This window comes from Neomonachus schauinslandi, chromosome 5, assembly GCF_002201575.2.
Source record: "Neomonachus schauinslandi chromosome 5, ASM220157v2, whole genome shotgun sequence".
Taxonomy (NCBI): domain Eukaryota; kingdom Metazoa; phylum Chordata; class Mammalia; order Carnivora; family Phocidae; genus Neomonachus; species Neomonachus schauinslandi.
Window position 1 is genome coordinate 152577795 of NC_058407.1, and position 19704 is coordinate 152597498.

The window sequence follows — 19704 nt, forward strand, 5'->3', positions numbered from 1 at the left end:
CAGCCAATCTGTGGCTCTCTGAACTCTTCCCCACCTCCCGACCTTTGCATGTGCTATTCTCTCTGCCTAGATCATACTATGCCCAGCCTCCTACCACATATTTAGGTCCACCTCTCTCAGGAAGACTTTCCTGAACACCACAGGCTTGCTGGTGCATCTTTTCTCTGCTCCTGTGCCTCTCTGGGCTGATTCCAATCCCACTCAATTACCTACTAATTTATCTGTCTCCCTCTGAAGGCTGTTAAGTTCTTTGTGGACAGGGATCTTGTCTGCAGTTCTAACCAACACCTAGTAAGTACTTGTTGAGTAAACAAATGGAAAAAAAAATAACATACATGCATCAGAGCCTCTCCTGTGAGTAATGCCTCAAAATTTATGGTTGTCCAAGTCTTAGTGAAACCTTGCTGGGAAGACACAAGATCCTGCCTTAGGGCCTTTGCACTTGCCTGTAATGTTCTTCCTCAGATAACCCCCTGGTTCGTTCTCTTACTTCTCTCAGCTTCTGCTTATCAGAGAGACTTTCCCTGACCATCCCATATAAAATAACACCCCATAGCTCTATTCTCTTCCTTGTTTTTTTTCCCCCAAAGTGCTTGTCCCCACCTGACATTTCACATATTGTTTAAATGTATTCCCCCCCTTTTAAACCTGAGCTCTTTACCATCAAGGTCTCTGTTTTGATTACTTGCTTTTTCCGTAGTGCCTATAAAAGTGCCTGGCATTGAATTTATGTTTAAAATATCTATTGAATATTGAGCTGAATACCTAAAGGATAAAAAAACAAGAAAGTAAAGAAAAAGGAAAGAAAGGAAAAGAAAAGAAAAGTAACAGAGGGACAAAGGGATTAATTCTGATGTTTTCTTTTCCCTGGCTCTTGCCTTTGGCCCTTGTTTTTATTTTTCTTCATGTTCTATTGTACCTGGGTCAAAGTGAATCTGCACACAATCCAGCCAGGCTCCACTGACCACGGATTGACCATAGACAGGGCGGGGCTCAGCACCAAAGTCCTCCTACATAAAGCTCTTCTGTAAAGGCAGCAGGTATGGGGATTCGGTGCATGTCTGCGTGTCCGCCTGTGAGGTCGTTTAACTCCAGATACACGTCCCCATAGCCCCTGTTTGCTGATACACAGGTGTGGTTTTCCCTGAGGTCAGAAGACTCTACTAACGCAATAGGGCCTTGGTCTGTCCTGGAAGGCCGCAGCTGGAGTCCTGGGAAGCAGCTGGTGTCAGGGCAGACATTTCCCATCAGTATCGGCTTCCGCTGGCCTTGACAAAGAAGTCCCTTGGAATATCTGGGGCTCTTGGGCCCAGCAGCCTCTTGGTTTCTGACTGTGCCTTCAGTGAGCCTCCTGGAGGCCCCCTCATGAAGCGGCCCTGCCCAATGTGGGTAGTGGGTCTGCTCTCCACTGCTGCTGTGGCTCTATACACAGGCCTCCATCTTCTGGATGGAGAAGGACAAGTGCAGTGGAGGGAGGAGGTCCCTAGGACGGGTCAGTACATCACCTCTAAAGACTGTGAGACTTCTGAAGACAGGGACTGTGTCTGTCTTATTCACTAGTGTCTCCCCAGCACCTGTCACGGTACCTGGCACATACTGGGTGCTCACATAAATGTCTCTGCAAAGCTGAATGGACCCTGTGAAAGCATCATTATTATCTTCATTATACAACAGCAGCGGCCCCCAGTTACACCTTCCACGTCTGCCATTTCCCCCACGCCTGCCACATTGTAATCACCATTCAAGTTCTCCCTTTCCTGCCAGAGTGTAAGCTCCAGGAGGGGAGGGGCTGTGTGGGACTCATCCCCTGCTATATCCCCAGCAGCTAGCACAGGCCTGGTGCATAGGATACTCGGCAAATATTTCTTGAATAAATGGATGGATGGATCGATGAATGAAAGACTTGGATGGATGACGCTCAGAGACATCATGTATTTGATCTGACTACACAGCAGAACCAGTTGAAGCCAGTCTCTCCAACCAGGGTGTGAACTCCATGAGTGCAGGGATGCAGTCTGGTTTTTCTCACCACAGGATCCTCAGCACTCTGACCAGTTCCTGTATATAGTAGGTGCTCGATAAATACTTGCTGAATGAATGAATGACTTCAAAGACTGAGCTTTTAAAATTATTATTATTTTGCCACATTCTTTAAGGAGACATGGGACCTATGTGCAGACATGTCACAAGTCCCATTTTGAGAGAAGGCAGAATTTAAAGATACAGGATATTTTGCGACAGTGAGGATTAAAGTGGGGGAAAGAAGAGCAGGTTGACTGAAGTATGAGCTCCCTTCTCTGTGGCTGGAGCACTAAGCTGCATCATTCCCAGCCAGCAGGAAATGAAGCCACAGAGCACAGGGTTTCCAGCTGCCAGTCACTGAGACATCAGGGTCAATGTGGCCCACAGAAGCAGAGGCAGCCAGACCTTCAGGAACCCTGCAAAAAAAGCAATTATAGGGCTGCTGCTAGCACTGATATGCCTGTGTGCAAAACTAACATAAGATGCCACCTTTAGACTGACCAATTAGGAAAGGACACCCTATCTGGGCTGATCAGTTAGAAAAGGGAAACTTTCTCTTTATCTGCCCTGAAAACCAATTAGAACAAGGTGCCACTCGGGGTGGAAAAATAGGAAAAAGGTGCCCTCCCAGGTGGACCAGATTGAAGAAGACAGCCTTTCTTCTGGCACTAGGATTGGTAGCCCCTCAAAAGGACATTCATGTACAGTGCCCAACCTACTCAACCATCCTTGGTGACCTTGGGATATTCACAGAGGACAAGCCTCTTAGGAACATCTTGAATCTTCAGCTCCAAGCTCACTACAGAGTTGGTACAGAGTTGGCCTAGCTCAGGTAAAACACTAGGTTGGTATAACAACTCCTTCAGATCTAGATGCCAGGAGCCAAGAAGGGCAGCAGTTACATGAATTCACTTTTCATCCAGATTTTCAGACAAGTCATTGTCTGTGAAAATCAAAGGCCATAAAATGCCACCTGTCCCTAGCCTTTGTGGTCAGAGAGGCAGAGAAACAGGGTTTCTTGTTTGTCTGTGATGTTCATCCCGGAACTAAGCCTGGTCCTTGGCATGTAGTAGCACTCAACATGTATTTGTCACCTGTTGAGTGAATCCTAAAAAAGGTGTTAGAGATGAATCACAAAGCTTCAGGAAGTGCTCAAGGTACAGACCTAGTGTGTGCATGTCTACTGGGTATAAGTTTGTATAAGTATGTGTATGTCTGTCCCTGCAAATATGCATGCATGCAACCCCAGCTATCTGTGCATCTGTGTGTGCAAATATGAGCATATGCATGTGACCTGGTGTGTGTATGTGGGCAAACATGTCTGGATGATATACATTCTGCGTCTGGGCACGCCTGTGTCTGTGTGCACATATGCACTACTGTGGGACTGCACAGGTGTATGTGCATATGGACAGCCCCAGAACCAGGCGTTTCTACAGATGCAGTCACCTCTTCAGAGCTCAGGCCAAGCAGGCCAGGCACTCCAGCACATTCTGGGCCCACATATAAAAGCCCCAGAGAAAGGTTCTAGTGGAGGTCTCCCTGGAAAGAGGACCTGAACTTACCCAGGCTGCTGGAAGCAGCCCTCGAGACTACTGCTTGGACACCTGTAAAGGGAAAGAGAAGGATCAGTGCAAGGAGAGGGCATGCAGATGGCAAGAAGCCTGAGAGATATCCCTTCAGTTTGCTCTTCTCTTCGCAGCTAGAGTGGTCTTTTTGAAACCCGGATCCGATCATGTCACTTCCCTGCTTTGGACCCTTCAGGAGTTCCCTGCTACTTTCAGGAGAAAGACCCCAAACCTTAGCAACAACTATATATCCCCACATGGTCTGGGCCCACCTGCATCAGCTCATCCCATACCAATCTCCTCCCCTTTCCAGCCTGCCTGGCCTTTTCTCAGTTCTTCTAGCAGGCTGGGCTACCCACCCCCTTAGCCCCACCACCACAGGCCCTTTGCCCATGCTGTACCCTCTGCCTGGGATTCTCTTCCCCTCACCCCCTTTCCCTGACACCTCTTGGTTAATCTCTCCTCAGTCTGAAAAATGACTGCTGCACTGGTCTATAAGCTACATGTGAACTGGGTCTGTCTCTGCTTTTGCTCACCACAAGATCCCCAAACACTAGCACAGGGCCTAGCACACAGGAGGTACAAAAACAAATTTGCGCAGTGGAATGAATGAATGACTAGGAACTGGTAAAATTTTGGAAGGCAGCTTATAGTCCACCTTGCCCCACAGAATCCACTTGTTCAGGTTCTTCAGAACCCAGTAAGTTCCACGTGCCAGGTTCTGTCATCCCTTATCATCTCCAGAGAATATTCCCCACCAGAAACATGGAGGAGGGAGTGGCTCTCTTACTTTTCCGTGTGATGGGACCCAGGTTCAGGACATGGGTTTGATCTATGCTGCCCCCACCTCGGAATCTGGTCCCGGAGCAGGTCTGCAGGAAGAGGGCAACAAAGAAAGCCTTCCATGAGGGAGACTGCCATGGGGAGTGGGCTGCACTCCTCACAGGGGCCTCCTCCTGCCTCAGGTTGGGGCTTGAGGATGGTCGAGGCAGGAGTTGTCAGGAGATCTGTATACTTAGGCTCATGCCCCACCTCTACCTTCTGTTAGGTTTATGATCTTAGGAAAGTCACTTAAGTTCTCTGAGCTGCTCTCCCCATATAGAAAAGGGAGCTAATAAAATGCCTCCCCTTTAGTTACTGCAAAGAATTAAAAAGTTAACACAGATAAGGTGCACCTGGTGCTTTAAAATATCAGCTTCTATTACCAGAACACAAGCCTGCAGATAAGCCAGAGCATTTACCAGCCTGTCACACTGCACCGATTCCGCCTGATTTCCTAACAGCTTAGGTCTCCTACCGTGCTCTGCCCACCCCATCTTACTGCTCATTCTATTCCTGGACTAAAAGAGAAACACAGCAGAAATGTTTGTTTTCTTTTAGACCTTGTGGCCAAATGTCTGGTTATGGGAGACGGGCAAGGGGGAAATCATGGCAGGCAGCCTGAGGGAGGAGAGGCAACTCACAGGTTTGCATTTTTCAGTAAAGGTGTCGCACAGATACACTTCACAGTGCAGGTAGACCAGGTCGTAGTTCCCGGCAAAACGGAACATCTGAACAGAAAATCGGCCCTGAGGGGACTCCCCGTTCTCCACCACCTGGATGGTTGAATCCTTAGTGCGTGGACATCTGGGAGGGTTAAGTCATATAACGTGGCTGGTTAAGCAGCTACTCTGGAGCCAAACTTCCTGGGTTCAAATCTCACTCCACCACCTATTAGCTATGTGTCTTTGAGCAACTTAATCTCTCTGTGCCCCAGTTTCCCCATCTATATACAGGAAATACTATTTGTAACCCATATCATAAGATAGCTGGGAAGATTAAATGAGTTAACTTTTCCAAGAGCGTACTACAGTATATGACACACAGTAGATGCTACATACCTTAATGCATATATATATAACGCTGAAATAAAAATGTCATCAGCACAGGGTTGAAACTATGCTATAAAGTCAGCACCTCTGATTTCCCAGGAAATAACATTCAGGATCATTAGCTACCATTTGTTGGCTATCTCCTATGTGCCCGGTTCTGATGATAACAGTGGACACTTCTAAGTCTTGAGGGGCCGTGACCAAAAGGGAGTGAGTGAGTGTGTGTGCGTGTGCGTGTGCGTGCGCGCGCGGCGCCCATCTATAGACATACACAATTGTACCGAAACTCAAAATTGCACATGAAGAGACTCGTGTGTGTGCTGGGCTGGATCAGGGTACAAGGGCAGGCAAATTGGGCATTTTCTCCGCTATTTGACATAAGATTTGCTCAAAATTGATTTAGGAGAGGGGTGGAATGCTGACTGCACAGACGAAGAACTGGGAAGGGAACTCCCTGCTTTGTGCAAACAATTCAGATCTGTTTGTAAAAGTGCAGACTCCACTTGGCACAATAAAAGCTCTGAGGCTCAGGGGACCCACCCCCTGAAAGCCCCATGCATGCAACCTGAGCAGGGCATCCAAGTGTCCCCTCCAGCCCCTTGCTGTCTCCTCAGCCAGCTCTTCCTTACACGTCCTGGGATGTTCGCCACCCCTCTTGGACTGGTGCTCCCCAACCCAGCTCCCACACATGCCCAGACAGAAGAACACAGGCACACTCGGCATTTCTTCCTGCTTCTTTTCCAAAACTTTCCAAGTGTCCCATGACATACATGCTCAATGTTTTTACTCAGGAAAAAAAAGTTTACAAATCCCTGCACAGTAGGTATTATTTATGCCCATTTCACATATGAGAACATGAATATTTGGAGCGATGAGATGAATTGTGTCTCCAGACTAAGAAGTAGCAAAGCCAAGATGTGGACCCAAATCTCCATGATGCTCCAATCTCCATCAATGCCCCTTTCCAAATTTGCTTTTTTGTCCTTACCTAGAAACCACCTTCGTGTATGTTTTCCTGTGTTTCCCAGCATCTGTATTATTATAATTTACTTGCTATTTGCTTTAAATATACATATATTTTTATTGGAATACATCTATTTTTTAGAAGAATCTTTAGATCCTGACCACAAATAGCAAACCAGCATCACTTGCCATAAGCACAACATGACCATTTACAGATAAATACAAAGTAAAACAGTGCTATTAAATCTTATTTATACAAAGTAAAACAGTGCTATTAAATCTTAGCTCCCATCACAGCAGAAGGCCCTAAAAAGACTTATTTCTGTTGCAAAGGGAATGAGCAATAACGGAGAGGTATAAGTGTCAGATGAGCACCCAACTGATACTCTTCCCTTGATGTAACCAGGCAGGTTCTAAGAACGGAAACAGGAATAGGTCAGTGCCTTTGGGGGATGCTTTTTCTGACTATGCTATTAAATAGCATATGCGCCTCCCCTTTCCCTGCTTTGGGTTTTTCCTATAGCCCCCTTACCACTGACATGCTACAGATTTCTCTTGTTTAATTATTGGTCCCCCCTCTTGGAATATCAGCTGTATGAGGGCAGAGAGTTATGTCCCTTCTATTCACTGTGCTATGCACAGAGCCTGGCACACAGTAAGCTTCCAAAGACATCTATTCTGATTTGAATGACATGAATTACTTCCTCACAGTGTGGTCCACGGTTCTCCAGTGCCACCTGTGTCCCCCCTTTTACAACTGGTCCTTGGTTAACTGTGTCTCCAGCTCACTCCTCCCAGCCAAGTGCCATCTTGCTTCCTACCCTGGGTGAGTGCACCTTTCAATCAGGTTTCTTAACCTTTTCTTGAGTCCTGGACACCTCCAACCTTCTGGTGAAGCCCATGCCTCCCTCTTCAAAAATAATGTTTTAAGTGCATAAAGTACCTAAGATTATAAAGGAAACCAGTTCAACTGAAGTATAGTTCTTAAAATATTAGAGCATTTGATATATGCATTATATATTTACGTATCTATTATATATAAACACATATATTTGTAAGGATGTATATTTGATAATACATTAAATAATAATTTCTAGTAGAAACTCTAATACTCTAGTAACTAAAAAGTACTGACATGTGTAAATGTTTTCACGTGTCCTGCTAATACTGTGGTTTGTTGCCTATGTTCATAATGGATGGTGATGCTAAATTTCAGCTAGACATTGTGAATATAAAGATGTACTTTCCCCCAAATCCAAATCCAAAGGCTGCCCCCTCCTGCCCCAGAATTTCCATCTACGGAACTTACCTGTTCTGGATGATGAAGTACTTCAGGGGGTCTGTGGCGTTGCCGCTGGGTGTAGCGTAGCAGTTGGTCATCAGCAGTGCAAACCGGGACAGGTCACCCCCATCCAGCATGGTGCCCACATAGAGAAAGGCCTCTGTGGCCAGGGTCACGGAGGAGCCTTCGTAGGGCTGTGTGTAGGCAGGGCTCTGGAAGAGTGCCATCCGCACGGTGAACGTGCCTGTCCCTCCCACGCTGATGTTTAGGACGCTACAGGGGGAGAGGAGCTGGTGAGAAAACCAGAGCTGAGAACAGCAACAGATGGGCCACCCCTTCTGGTCTGCAGTCCCAGGCCATCCCTGGCAGCTCTCTGCGTGTTTATTTAGCAGGAGGACTGGAACCCACCAACCACTGCAATGGCTGCCAACTGTGATGAGCAGACATGGGTCACCTCAGGATCTTGTTGAAATGCAGGTTCTGGTTTGGTAGGTTCAGGTGGGGCTCAAGGTTCTGCATTTTTAACAAGCTCCCATGTGATGCTGCTGCTGCTGATCCACAGACCACATTTTTTGTAGCATGCTCATCCCCTTCACTTGGGGGCCCTTGCCTTCAAGGAGTCCAATAAACAAATTCTCAAGGGAGTCACCTACATTCCTTCTTTGGTCTTAACCTGGAGCAGTTAAAAGGGATGGCTATGAGTCCTACAGGCCTAGGTCAGAGTTCTGGGTCCACCTACAGCAGAAGATAGGGGTTTTTTGTAAATGGGTTATTTTTCACCACATTGAAAATAGCTACACTGATGAGACTTCACAGAATGAGCCAATAAAGGACACTGTAAGACTGATAACGCTAGGAAATAAGGCACATGATAAAAACTCAGTAATGTAGAAGTCCATTTTGCAGGTGAGAACTGGGTTATTGGTTTGGACTCAGATTTGGACTAGGGCAAGACTTCCAGCTCAAACTGGAGAGACATCTCCATATAGATGTGTTGCTCCTTGAAGTCTGTCAGGCCTGAGACACGGCCACAGTGCTCCAGGGCACTGCTTGGCCAGGTGGTTCTCCAGCCAAAGGCAGACAATGAGCAACCTTCTTCCCCCAGGTCAGCCATGCACCCTCATCAGTGCCTAGTGCCCTTCCCTGAGTCTGGTTGGCCCAAAGAACCATGTAGCCGTGGATGAGCTTCATAATGAAGGTCATGGTAGAGTGGGGGCTCTGGGCACAATGCCCTAGGTTTGAATCCCAGCTCTGCCACTTACTAGACTCTAACTTTGGACAGGTTACTCAGTCTTCTCTGAGCCTCAATTTCCACATCTGTACAATGGGAACACTACTAATAATAGTAATATTTACAGCTCTTAAGGTACTCTTAAGATTTCAGTGAGAGGTTTCCTGTAGAGCAATTAACACAATGCCTGACATACAGTCAGCTCTTGATAAGTGCTTGTTATAGTTACAACTGTAATTTTTTCCAACACCACATTTGCATCATTGGCCTGTGATTCGTCCTAGTCAGAGATTTCCAATTTTATTTAGCAACAGGATCCTTTTACTACTTTTTTAAATAATAAAATCTCATGGGACACCCAATATGGGTGGAACGTCTCTGGTTCACCCTGTAGGCATCCCCAAACGTACTTCCTTAAAGACCCTCAAACTCTAAGAGGCATAATTTATAAACCCCCCCTTTTTTTTTTTATCAAATTCCTATTTATAGAGAAGGAAGGAAACTAAGGTCCAAATATGGCATGATTTATATATCATATAAATAGCAGGTCTGGACCAAGAGCCCTCCCTCCTTCCATCTGGTCCAACTACTCTGCCCCTCTGATAAGCCAGAGGCCCTAATATTTAATTCACACATGCCAAGCCCTGTTGTGCTTCTAAGAAAGGCAGTATGGGTACTGCTAAATCCATTTCACAGATGAGAGGACTGACACCCAGAGTGGGGCTGTCAATTTCCAGAGCCATCTGGTTAGTATGTGACAGAGCCTGGATTTGAATCTGGGCTCCTTCCTTCCAGACTGGGCTCCTCCGTTGGAAAATACTGCCTCCCAGCTCCCCCACCCAGCAACATATGGATGGCAGTTAACAGGGAAGCTGAGGGCCTGGTGGTTAAGAGGTTGTGGGGGTAGAGATGGCCAGGGGCACTGGGGACCCTCTCTGGCCGCACCTGACCATTGGCTGCATGGAGGTCTTCAAGCTGACTTTCATGTCCAGGGGGTAGGAACACGCAAAGTTGATTTTGATGTTGCGGTCACGGATGATGATCTCATCTGCCAGGTAGAGGGTGTTGCTATATGTGGCATGGGTTTCATTCCTCTGTATTGGGGGGTGGGAGCGGGAGAAAGGGGCATGAGAATCTGAGTAGGACTCAAAGTCAAAGGGGTTTCTATGGCCACCTGTGAGCTGCCCTCCCAGCTGTCATAATCAAAAGTTACAAGGACAGCAACCATTTATGAACTAGGCCCTGAGCTAAACACTGCTCCTGCATGACTGCATTAGCCTCTTCAGTGACCCTAAGAGGCAGGGCTACTATCTCCCTGCCTCATGATGAGGAGATGGGGGTTCATAGAAGCTGAGTAACTCTTGAGTAACTTGCCCACAGTATGTGGGATCTAATAAGCCTGGGCTCTCCAAATTAGGCCACGCTTCCTCTCAAACACTAAAAACACTAAAAACCACCTCCAGACTCAATATTAATGCTGGAATTTCAAACGCTGTGCTAAGCAAATAACAATTTCTTTCTTCCTTTCTTTTGTCTTCTTTCCTTTTCTTTCTGGGGGATGAGGGAGTTGGAGAAGCAGTATTCCACTCAAATATTGACCTCTGGGTCCCTTTTGAGGAAGTTTCTGGAGGTGAGGTCCTGGTTCTCTGAACAGTGGTGATGCAGACCTTGCCTCTGAGGACCACCCAAGACAGGCAGACTTGCTTCTGAGCCCAGTGCTGATACCTCCTGGCTGAGAAGAATCACTGTCCTATCTGGGCCCTTCTGTTCCCATCTGTAAAATGGGGCACTGTCACCACGGATCATTCTCTTTATTTAAAGCTAACATTTATTGAGCACTTACACTGTGCCTGCTGGTGTCTCAATCACTTCACACACATTAACTCATTTAATCCTCTTAACAACCCTGTGAAGTAGGTACTAGTATCATTATTCCATTTTACAGTTGAGGAAACTGAGGCACAGCCAGGCTCATATGACTAGGAAGTGTAAAGCTAGGGCTTGAACCAGGCAGTGCTCCAACCCTGTCCCATGTTGGCCAGGACATACCATCATCACTGTCCCACAGGGGCCACCCCTGGCTGGGGTCACCACAGATATCCAGTCCCGGTCGCCCCTCTCACGGAAGCCTGAGCACTGGCTGTCACGCAGGTACATGAAAACCTTCTCAAAGCCCAGGCTCTTCAGCTGGCACTTGCTCAGGGACACCTTGATGTCATTGGCTCCACACTCCAACCTGCGCTCCAGGAGGGAGAGATCTGAAATGGGCAGGGAAGGCAGGATTGGAAACCTGGGACCACAATTCAGCATCAAGCACATCCCCAGGGCCCAGGCCCAGCTGGTCAGGCTGGCCACTAGCTGGGGGCGCTCAGTTTAGCCCCGTCTCATCTTGCTGTGGTCTCCTCTCTCAGAGGGACGGAGACGCAAGACTGGATTCCCAGCATCACTGGATGGATCCAAATGGCCAACCATCAGCTCCATGTTACCCTAAGTGTGGATTGTATGCAAAAAACAATATTATTTTCAGGTCATTCACTGCCCCCCCCGCCAGCATTAAATACACTGAATCTCAGTAAAACAAAACAACAAACACACTAACACATTAATCGCAGTATCTTTCCATCCTTTGTATATCAAAGAGATAGTCCACACTAGCTACTAATGTTTTCAATGCTATATACTTGCTAATTTCCCTTTTAAAACAACAGAGTGCAGACATCAGGCTAAGTGTTTGGGGCACACAGTCACATCCAGGTGGATTTTTTTTTAACTTTTTAAAATTGAAGTATTACACAGCTGCTGGAATTTAATAATTTTCTTTCATTGTATTCATTTTTACTGTTACCTTCTATCTACGGTAAGAGTTACTTGCCACAGATAGATGCAGCAGTGGCCATAAGTGTCCCAAGTTTATTTAAAAGAAGAAGGATTCAACCAACTTAAAGAAGAACAAGTTAATAATAAAAACCACAGTCTAGGTAGTACTTGGATAAAACGAAATTATAAAATTGGTACTAAAATCATGACTGAAGTTTGGGAAATACTATCCTGCTTCAGTCATTGTACATATGGGGAAACTGAGGCTTAGAGACCCACAGAGCCCTGCTCGGGATCCTCTGCTGATCAGAGGAGGGCCCAGCCCTAGAAACCGCAGGCTGGTCACCAGTCCTGTGTTCTTTTTTTTTTTAAAGATTTTATTTATTCATTTGAAACACAGAGATACACAGAGAGAGAGAAAGCATGAGCAGGGGAGAGAGGCAGAGGGAGAGGGAGAAGCAGGCTCCTCGCCGAGCCAGGAGCCCGATGTGGGGCTCGATACCAGGACCCTGGGATCATGACCTGAGCTGAAGGCAGACGCTTAACCATCTGAGCCACCCAGGTGCCCCACCAGTCCTGTGTTCTTGAGCTGCAGAAATCCGGCTTAGGCAGCCTTTGGCCAACAAGTGGCAGCCACCTGTACTGTGGTGTGGGAGCCTCAGGAAGAAGGCTGGGCCTAAGGAGGTTCCTCAAGCTCTGGGAGCTTTGGGGTCCACTAAAGGGATCCCAGGAGCCCAGAGAGCTTCTCCTGTTTTGTTTTGTTTTTTTTTTTAAAGATTTTTTTATTTTATTTATTTGACAGAGAGAGAGAGAGATAGCTAGAGAGGGAATACAAGCAGGGGGAGTGGGAGAGGGAGAAGCCGGCTCCAGGCCGAGCAGAGAGCCCGATGTGGGGCTTTGATCCCAGGACCCTGGGATCATGACCTGAGCCGAAGGCAGACACTTAACGACTGAGCCACCCAGGTGCCCCGAGCTTCTCCTGGTTTTAACAGATATTACTGGACCCACTTTTCACTCATGGGATGATATGCATCCCTGCATCATCCCCATATGTCCCCAACTTGCGCATAGGAATGTGTGCCTCCCCCACTTGCTGACATTTCTCAACACATTGCCCTCCTCCTACTGGTCTCACCAGTGATGTTGAAGTCCTGTTTGCACTGGCAGCTCCATGTGCCATCATCCGACTTGCAGTCCTCGTCTATACTGCACTCCTCACATGTCCCCAACACGGAGCTGGGGTCTGCAGGATCACAGACACTGTCAGTCAACAGGGATGCTCCCTGGTCTCCCGTGGGGCCCACCCAGGTCTGGAGTGGGGCGTAGGGGGAGACGCCCACTCACCTGTGCAGTAGGCCAGATAGCACTCGGTGGGCGCACCCAGGTTGTAGACATAGTAGCCACCAGCACAGGCCTTCACTTGGACGGGTGCGTCCCACAGGCAGCAGTGGCCACTCCAGTGCGCGCAGGCTGTGCGGCTCACTATGCCCTCGTCACTGGACGGGTGCGTGCCGTTGAGCCACATGGGCGCGGCCGTGTTACAGTGCAGGACCGGCACGCAGGTCTCCGCCAGGCGCACACCGCCCGGCCCCACGAAGCGGTACCAGCCGCTCAGGCCCACATCGCAGGTGTAACCCGCCCCGTGCTCGGCACTGCGCCAGTACTCATCCAGGATGCGGTACTCTTGGCATGGGTCCGCGCATACCAGTGCGTCGCCCCCGGACACGCAGTCCAGTCCTGGCCCACAGGAGCCCGGGGAGCACTCGCAGTGTTTCCCGTCCCCCAGATAGCCCTCAGGACAGACACACGAGTAATTGCCCTTGCTATTGACACAGGTGGCCAGGGCGTGGCAGTGGCTGAGCCCGGGCTCTGCGCACTCATCCACGTCGGTGCAGCCCAGCCCAGGCGTCAGTCGGAAGCCGTCAGGGCAGGTGCACAAGTAGGAGCCCGGCATGTTCACGCAGCTGCTGTCCTCGGAGCAGTTGTGGGCCCCAGGGATGACACATTCATCCAGGTCCACGCACACAAGGCCATTTCCAGTGAAACCCACCTGGCAGGAGCATGTTGTGACAGTCCCGTCCTCCATGCAGGTGGCATTGCTGTGACATTCAGAGCAGTTTCCTGTGGACAGAAGAGTCCGGCCTCAGATGGGGGCAGCTGGGCCAGTGGTCACTCAGAGAGTCCTCCTGCATCCATTAGGGTACCATGTTCTTTTAAGACTTGGTCCCTGGATGACTCCCTCCAAAACAACTAAACAAAACTCCCCCGATGCTGCCACTGTGCATTCTTCTCTGTTAAGCATTGCTTTCAAAGTATGTCTTCTTTTAAAATATCCACGCTTCCACATCCAGAGGAATAATAAAGAGTTCTTGACACTTTGGTAGGATTTAGGTGACCCTGTCGCCCCTTCCCCACCTTTGAACATTTAATGCCTTTTGCTCAGATCTTCCCTGCCTCCCCTCTGAAGACTTCCCCAACTCTCCCTGACAGTCGCACTTTGTGTGACATCCTCCATGACAATAAACACAGTAAAGATAACGAGCTGTCGTTTATTAAGCACTTACAATATGCCAGACACTGGGATGTCTGCTTTTCACTCATTATCTCATTGAATCCTCCCCAATGGCCCTGTGGGATCGCTTTTGTATTTACCCTTATTTTAAAGATAAGCAAACTGAGGTTCAGAGGGTTTAAGCCACTTGCTCTGTTGGTAAGCAACAGAGCCAGGACAGAAACCTAGGTGGCAGGACCACAGAGTATATGCTCTTAACCTCTTTACCATGACACTGAAATGGCATTTACTGTGCCCCAAAGTACTCCAGCTCAGGGGAGACGCCCAGCTCCCTTCCCCAGGGAGAAGCTGAAAGCTAGATGAGGATAATGCAAGACCCAATGGAATGACCTCTTAAAAATGCAGGGGAAGGTGTTTGGGAGCCACTTTGGTGTGTTCAGATCTTGACCTTCCAGTAAATTGCCAGGGGACCTAGTGGTAGTCTCTTGCCTCCAATGTGTGATCCAAGGACCACAGCATCAGTATTACCTGAGAGTTTGTCAGAAATGCAGAATTTCAGGCCCTATGCAGGGCCTACTGAATCAGAATCTGCATTTTAGCAAAACTCCCATGTGAATCCTGTATACATTAAAGTATAAAAAATGGATTTAGAGGAGCGCCTGGGTGGCTCAGTTGTTAAGCGTCTGCCTTCGGCTCAGGTCGTGATCCCAGGGTCCTGGGATTGAACCCCGCATCGGGCTCCCTACTCGGCGGGAAGCCTGCTTCTCCCTCTCCCACTCTCCCTGCTTGTGTTCCCTCTCTTGCTGTGTCTCTCTCTCTGTCAAATAAATAAATAAATAAAATCTTTAAAAAAAAAAATAAATTCTAAGCATGATAGGAGAGGAAGCCAGACCTCCTCTGTTAACAGCAGCATTGTTCCCTGCACACACACACACACACACACACACAAACACCCCCCACCCCCACTTACTTGCTTCCAAGGTGTCAGTGGATGCAGCTGTGATGACCCAAGAGGTTACCATGACTACCATCCACACCGAGATCAGAGAGGAAAGCTGCCCCATTCTTTCTGCTCTTCACAGCTTCTTCTGGTCTGGGGAGAACCTGCCCAAAGGCAAAGACAGGTTGACCCCTTGGGATTTCCTCCCTGTCTGTGATGCCTGGAGTCCTGTGGAACAGAGATGGATGGGATAAATGCATGATCTAACTCACTTCCCCACAGGTGGGAGGAGTGCTTTGGTCCTGCACTGCACAACTCCAGAAAGTGCCATTTATATGAACTACAAGAAGTGTACAGTGTGTGGCCCTTGCTTTGTTGTTTTTCCTTCTGTTACCCCACCCATCCTCCCACCCCCATATTAGCCTCTGCTCCCCCAGTCTCAGCGAATCTGGAAGAACTGAGTCTCATTTGGAACAGGAAGCAGCAAGGTGGGGTAGTGTGTTCTGGACTCCTCATCTTACTGGAGGCAGCTTTAGGTTTTCACAGCCACTCCTGATCCCCTGCTGGGATACTTTCAACTTGCCCAGATCCATTTATCCATTCAACAAACATTTACTGAGTAGCTACCATGTGCCAAACAGGGAGCTACACACTGAGGAAGGCCATGAATAGGACAGGCAAGATCCCTGACTTCATGCAACCCATATTGTAAAGAAGTTGCTTTAGATAAGCAACTCCAGAGATGATTAACCTTCACAATGGATTTTGGTGTTTCCAGAGCAGTCACTTATTATTTCACTCAATTGGTGAAATAATCCTAGGTGGGTATTACTATTGCCTCAATTTTTACAGCAGCAAACTAGGGTAGTAAGTGGTGGTTAAATGTGTGGGACCTGGAGCCTGCCACCAGGATCCAAATCCCTGTTTTACTAATCACTGACAGTGTAACACTGGGCAAGGTATTTCAACTCGCTAATAATTAGTTTCCTCATCTATGAAATATGGATCATTGCTTTCACAAACTGAGTGCCTATGATGTGCCAGGCTCAGTTTGAAGTCCCTGTGATCAGAGAACTTGTGTTCTGGAGCTGTGTTTTCCAAGCCTTTATGATCACGATCTGCTATAAGGAAAATACTTTTTGCCATAACCTGGTGTAGTTGCTTGTGTATGTGCATGGGTACACACACACACACAAAATAATAAGTTTTATAAAAATCTTAGTATTGTATGCATTGCTTGCTGACATAGTCTCTAACATTTAATTAAAAGAAAATTTTGGGTATAACCCACAAACGATTTCATGATCTACTAATGGGTCGTGAAAACACTGTGGCAGATGATAACTGACTGCATATTGTCATGGGGATTAACTAAGATGATATAAGCAAAGCAGGGCCTGGCACATAGCAAATGCTATTGTTCACTGCTATATCTCCAGTGCCTAGTACATAGTAGGCACTTTGCTAATATTTGTTGAATGAGTGAAGAAATAGTAGTCATTGTTATTAGTAAAGTGCAGCCTTGAAGGGAGGGAGATTGACCAACTGAAGATAATGAAGCCAATAGTCAGCAGAGGAATGACCCAATCTAGGTCTGACCCAGGTGTCCAATCTCTTCATTTCCTTCCCCCTCTCCCAAACAGAATGGGAATTAGCAGAGAACTAGGTGGGGGAGAAGAGAGAGCCATAGATAGCCTTACCTGAAGCCAGAGAGGTAGAATTAGTCTGTTTCCAAGTGTGTGCCTCCTATATATACATCTGCCCCTGGCTGGCAGTCTTTCCTCCAATTATTCTCTGGTTCTGTTTCTTGAGATTGTATTCTTGAGGGTAGGATATTTTCCCCTGTGGGCACAGTGTTTTCCTTTCCTAGGCTGTCAGATTGTTGTTCTTTTTCCTAATATGTGGACGCCCCAAATGACTGACATTGGGGGTCAAACCTTGTGCCCGCAAATATAAGGCCTCTGTTTTGCACCTTTTGATATAAAGAGATTCCTTAGTTAGAAATTAACCGGAAAAGCAGTGCCAAGGTACTAGGCGTTTTACTGGTCATTGAGAAGGACAAGGTGGACCTAAGGAGCCAGGCAGAGGCCTGTATCTGAAGCCAGGCTGCGCTGGGGCAAAAGGGGGTTTTTATTGCCCCCATTAGGACATGCACCTGTGACCATTTGGGTTTCCTGCCCTGGAGAGGGCACCCTGCTGAAGCACACTCCATCCTCATGGGCTCAGCAAGCTCCTCTATGGTCCGGACATGAGCAGGAGAGGAGGTGACAATGGTTGAAAGTCAAAGCCTGAAGATAACTGAGACATCACCAGACCAGACCCACTCTGTGAAACAAAGAATCTGAGTTCCCATGAGGATAGGCCCCCTTGGGAGGCGGGTAACTTTGTGACTGAGTAGACTGACTTTTGAGTCCGTCCGCCTGGCTCCTGATCGGCCATTTATTGTGTGCCAGAGGACTCATTTCTATAATAATCTTCCTGAGGTCATTTTTGTTGTCTGTAAAAGGAAAGCACCCATCTCTTAGAGTTGTTATGGTGGTTAAAGGAGAAGATGCAAGAACAGAGGTGATGTAACAATTCTACCCGTGGAAGTCACTGTCAGTGCTGCTTTGCTGATGTACAGTCACAGGGGTCGAAATGGCAGAGACTGGGCTCAACCCCATGGCTCCTGACGCAGTCCCATGTAGATGGCAATCCAGTCTAAGAGTCAGTCCCATAGAGAAAAATTGAATATGTGTAAACTTGGGCTGAGCAGGAAATAGAACAATGACCCACTGCATTTACTTTTTCAGGATCTTTCTTATCCTGTCTCATTTAGTGGTAGGGTAACCATCAGCACTATGCAATCATCTCCTCAGGATAATTTTGTAGGAGTGAAATTTCTGGGTCAAAGAGGTGGTGCAGTTTTAAGACTTTTGATACCTCTTCCCAAACAGCACCCCCAGAGAGATATTTTTTTTTTAAATAAACTAGTTTAGGGGCGCCTGGGTGTCTCAGTCAATTAAGCATCTGACTTCGGCTCAGGCCATGATCTTGGGGTCCTGAGATGGAGCTCTGTGTTGGGCTCCCTGCTCAGCGGGGAGTCTGCTTCTCCCTCTCCTTATGCCCCTCCCCCCACTCGTGCGCGCTCTCTCTCTCTCAAATAAATAAATAAAATCTTAAAAAAAATAAACTAGTTTACAATCCCATAGTACCAATCCTGAGCGTTGTACGCTTTCCTTCATCTTTGTCAAAAAAAGAAGTGAGAAATCTCATTGCTTACTTTTGTAATTCTTCAGTGAAAAGGGAAATCATTATCTTTTCATGTGTGTTACTTAGTCTTTTCTGAATTGGCTGTGTCTTTCTTTCTTTTTTTCCCCCTACTGCTTAAGAAGAAAATAAAAGTTCTTAATATTCTTTTTCTCCATTTTTGGATGGTGAATATAATTTCTGGTTGGTGCATATGAGGCCCTGTCTAAACCCGAGTTCGGGTGTCTTTAAAGGATTAAAATGGAGGCTCCGGGTGGCTCCTGGAGTTGTCTGGGCAAAGGCCATAGGCAGGAATATGGGGCATTTGTGTTATAGATTACTCATAAGTCTAATAACCACATTTTTCCAGTTTCTGTATTTGATGCTTGTACATCTTGGGGCTTTGCTGACCCTGCAGGGATTGTCCCTCCCAGGCTAACTAATTCCTAGAGATTGCCAACAGCTGGCTAGAGATCTGCCTTCTATATGCAAACCGACCACCCAGAGGGCCCCCCCCCCCCACCAGCCCTCCTTTGCTGGGGGCTCTCACACTCAGGGCCACTATTCCCCTGCCTTCATCACCCCAGGGCCAGGCACCAGACAACCGGGACCGGTCCCTCATCCCAAGACCTGCTGAAATTATTCAAACTATCCAGTCCTCAACCTGCTTCCCTGCCTCTCCTGTTCCTTCCCATGGGAACCACAAGAAAGGCTCTTGCTCATGTTTCCCCTATCCCTTGGCCTCCTGACTGACCCTGGTACTTCTTCGTGTGCCCCCTCCTCTTGTGATCTGGAAATCTAATCAACTATGTTTTCAATGGCATTCATCTTCTCATCTGTTAGCCTTGTCATATAATAATAACAAAACTTACATTTTAAAACAGTAAGCATCACCTGCCCTCAACACAGCTGGAGCATCCTGTGGTGTTCCTCTAGTTTGTTGTTTTTCCACTCTTTCTTCAAAATTCCTACCGTCGCCCAGCCCCACACATTTAATGACATCATGGCATTCTCACTGGAGTCACTAAGCATTGCCTCCCTCAACTTCTCCGTCTTCCTGCCTCTGGATTCACCTTCTACTTCTCCTCTCCCATGATGGAAGCAGCATCCTTCTTCCTGGGCTGATAACCTTTTTTCCTCACCTTCACCTACCCCTTCCTCCTGTAACTTCCTCTTCTCATAAGCACTTGGAGTATTCTCATCTGCTAGTCCCTTTCTTTCTCCTTTCTTTCTTTCTTTCTTTCTTTCTTTCTTTCTTTCTTTCTTTCTT

At 47.4% G+C, this 19704-nt stretch overlaps 1 protein-coding gene across 1 annotated transcript; it reads right to left on the reverse strand.

Annotated features, from left to right (window-relative positions):
* Positions 1-2122: 2122 nt before the first annotated feature.
* UMOD (uromodulin) lies at positions 2123-16928 on the reverse strand. Its single transcript, XM_021698064.1, has 11 exons — positions 16907-16928; positions 15237-15434; positions 13099-13875; positions 12890-12997; positions 10987-11195; positions 9883-10031; positions 7734-7979; positions 5054-5216; positions 4381-4462; positions 3588-3629; positions 2123-2438 (listed from the first exon to the last, which is right to left on the reverse strand). The coding sequence occupies exons 2-11, from the start codon at positions 15328-15330 to the stop codon at positions 2377-2379; spliced, it is 1932 nt and encodes a 643-aa protein (XP_021553739.1). The 5' UTR covers positions 15331-15434; positions 16907-16928; the 3' UTR covers positions 2123-2376.
* Between the last annotated feature and the right edge of the window lie 2776 nt (positions 16929-19704).

Excerpts from the sequence above, each read along its gene's own strand:
- UMOD (XM_021698064.1), bottom strand. The coding sequence starts at position 15,330 with ATGGGGCAGCTTTCCTCTCTGATCTCGGTGTGGATGGTAGTCATGGTA. Across the intron at positions 13,876-15,236 it reads CACTGACACCTTGGAAGCAA|GAAACTGCTCTGAATGTCAC; the intron begins GTAAGTGGGGGT and ends TTCTGTCCACAG. Across the intron at positions 3,630-4,380 it reads GGGTCCCATCACACGGAAAA|GTGTCCAAGCAGTAGTCTCG; the intron begins GTAAGAGAGCCA and ends TTCCCTTTACAG.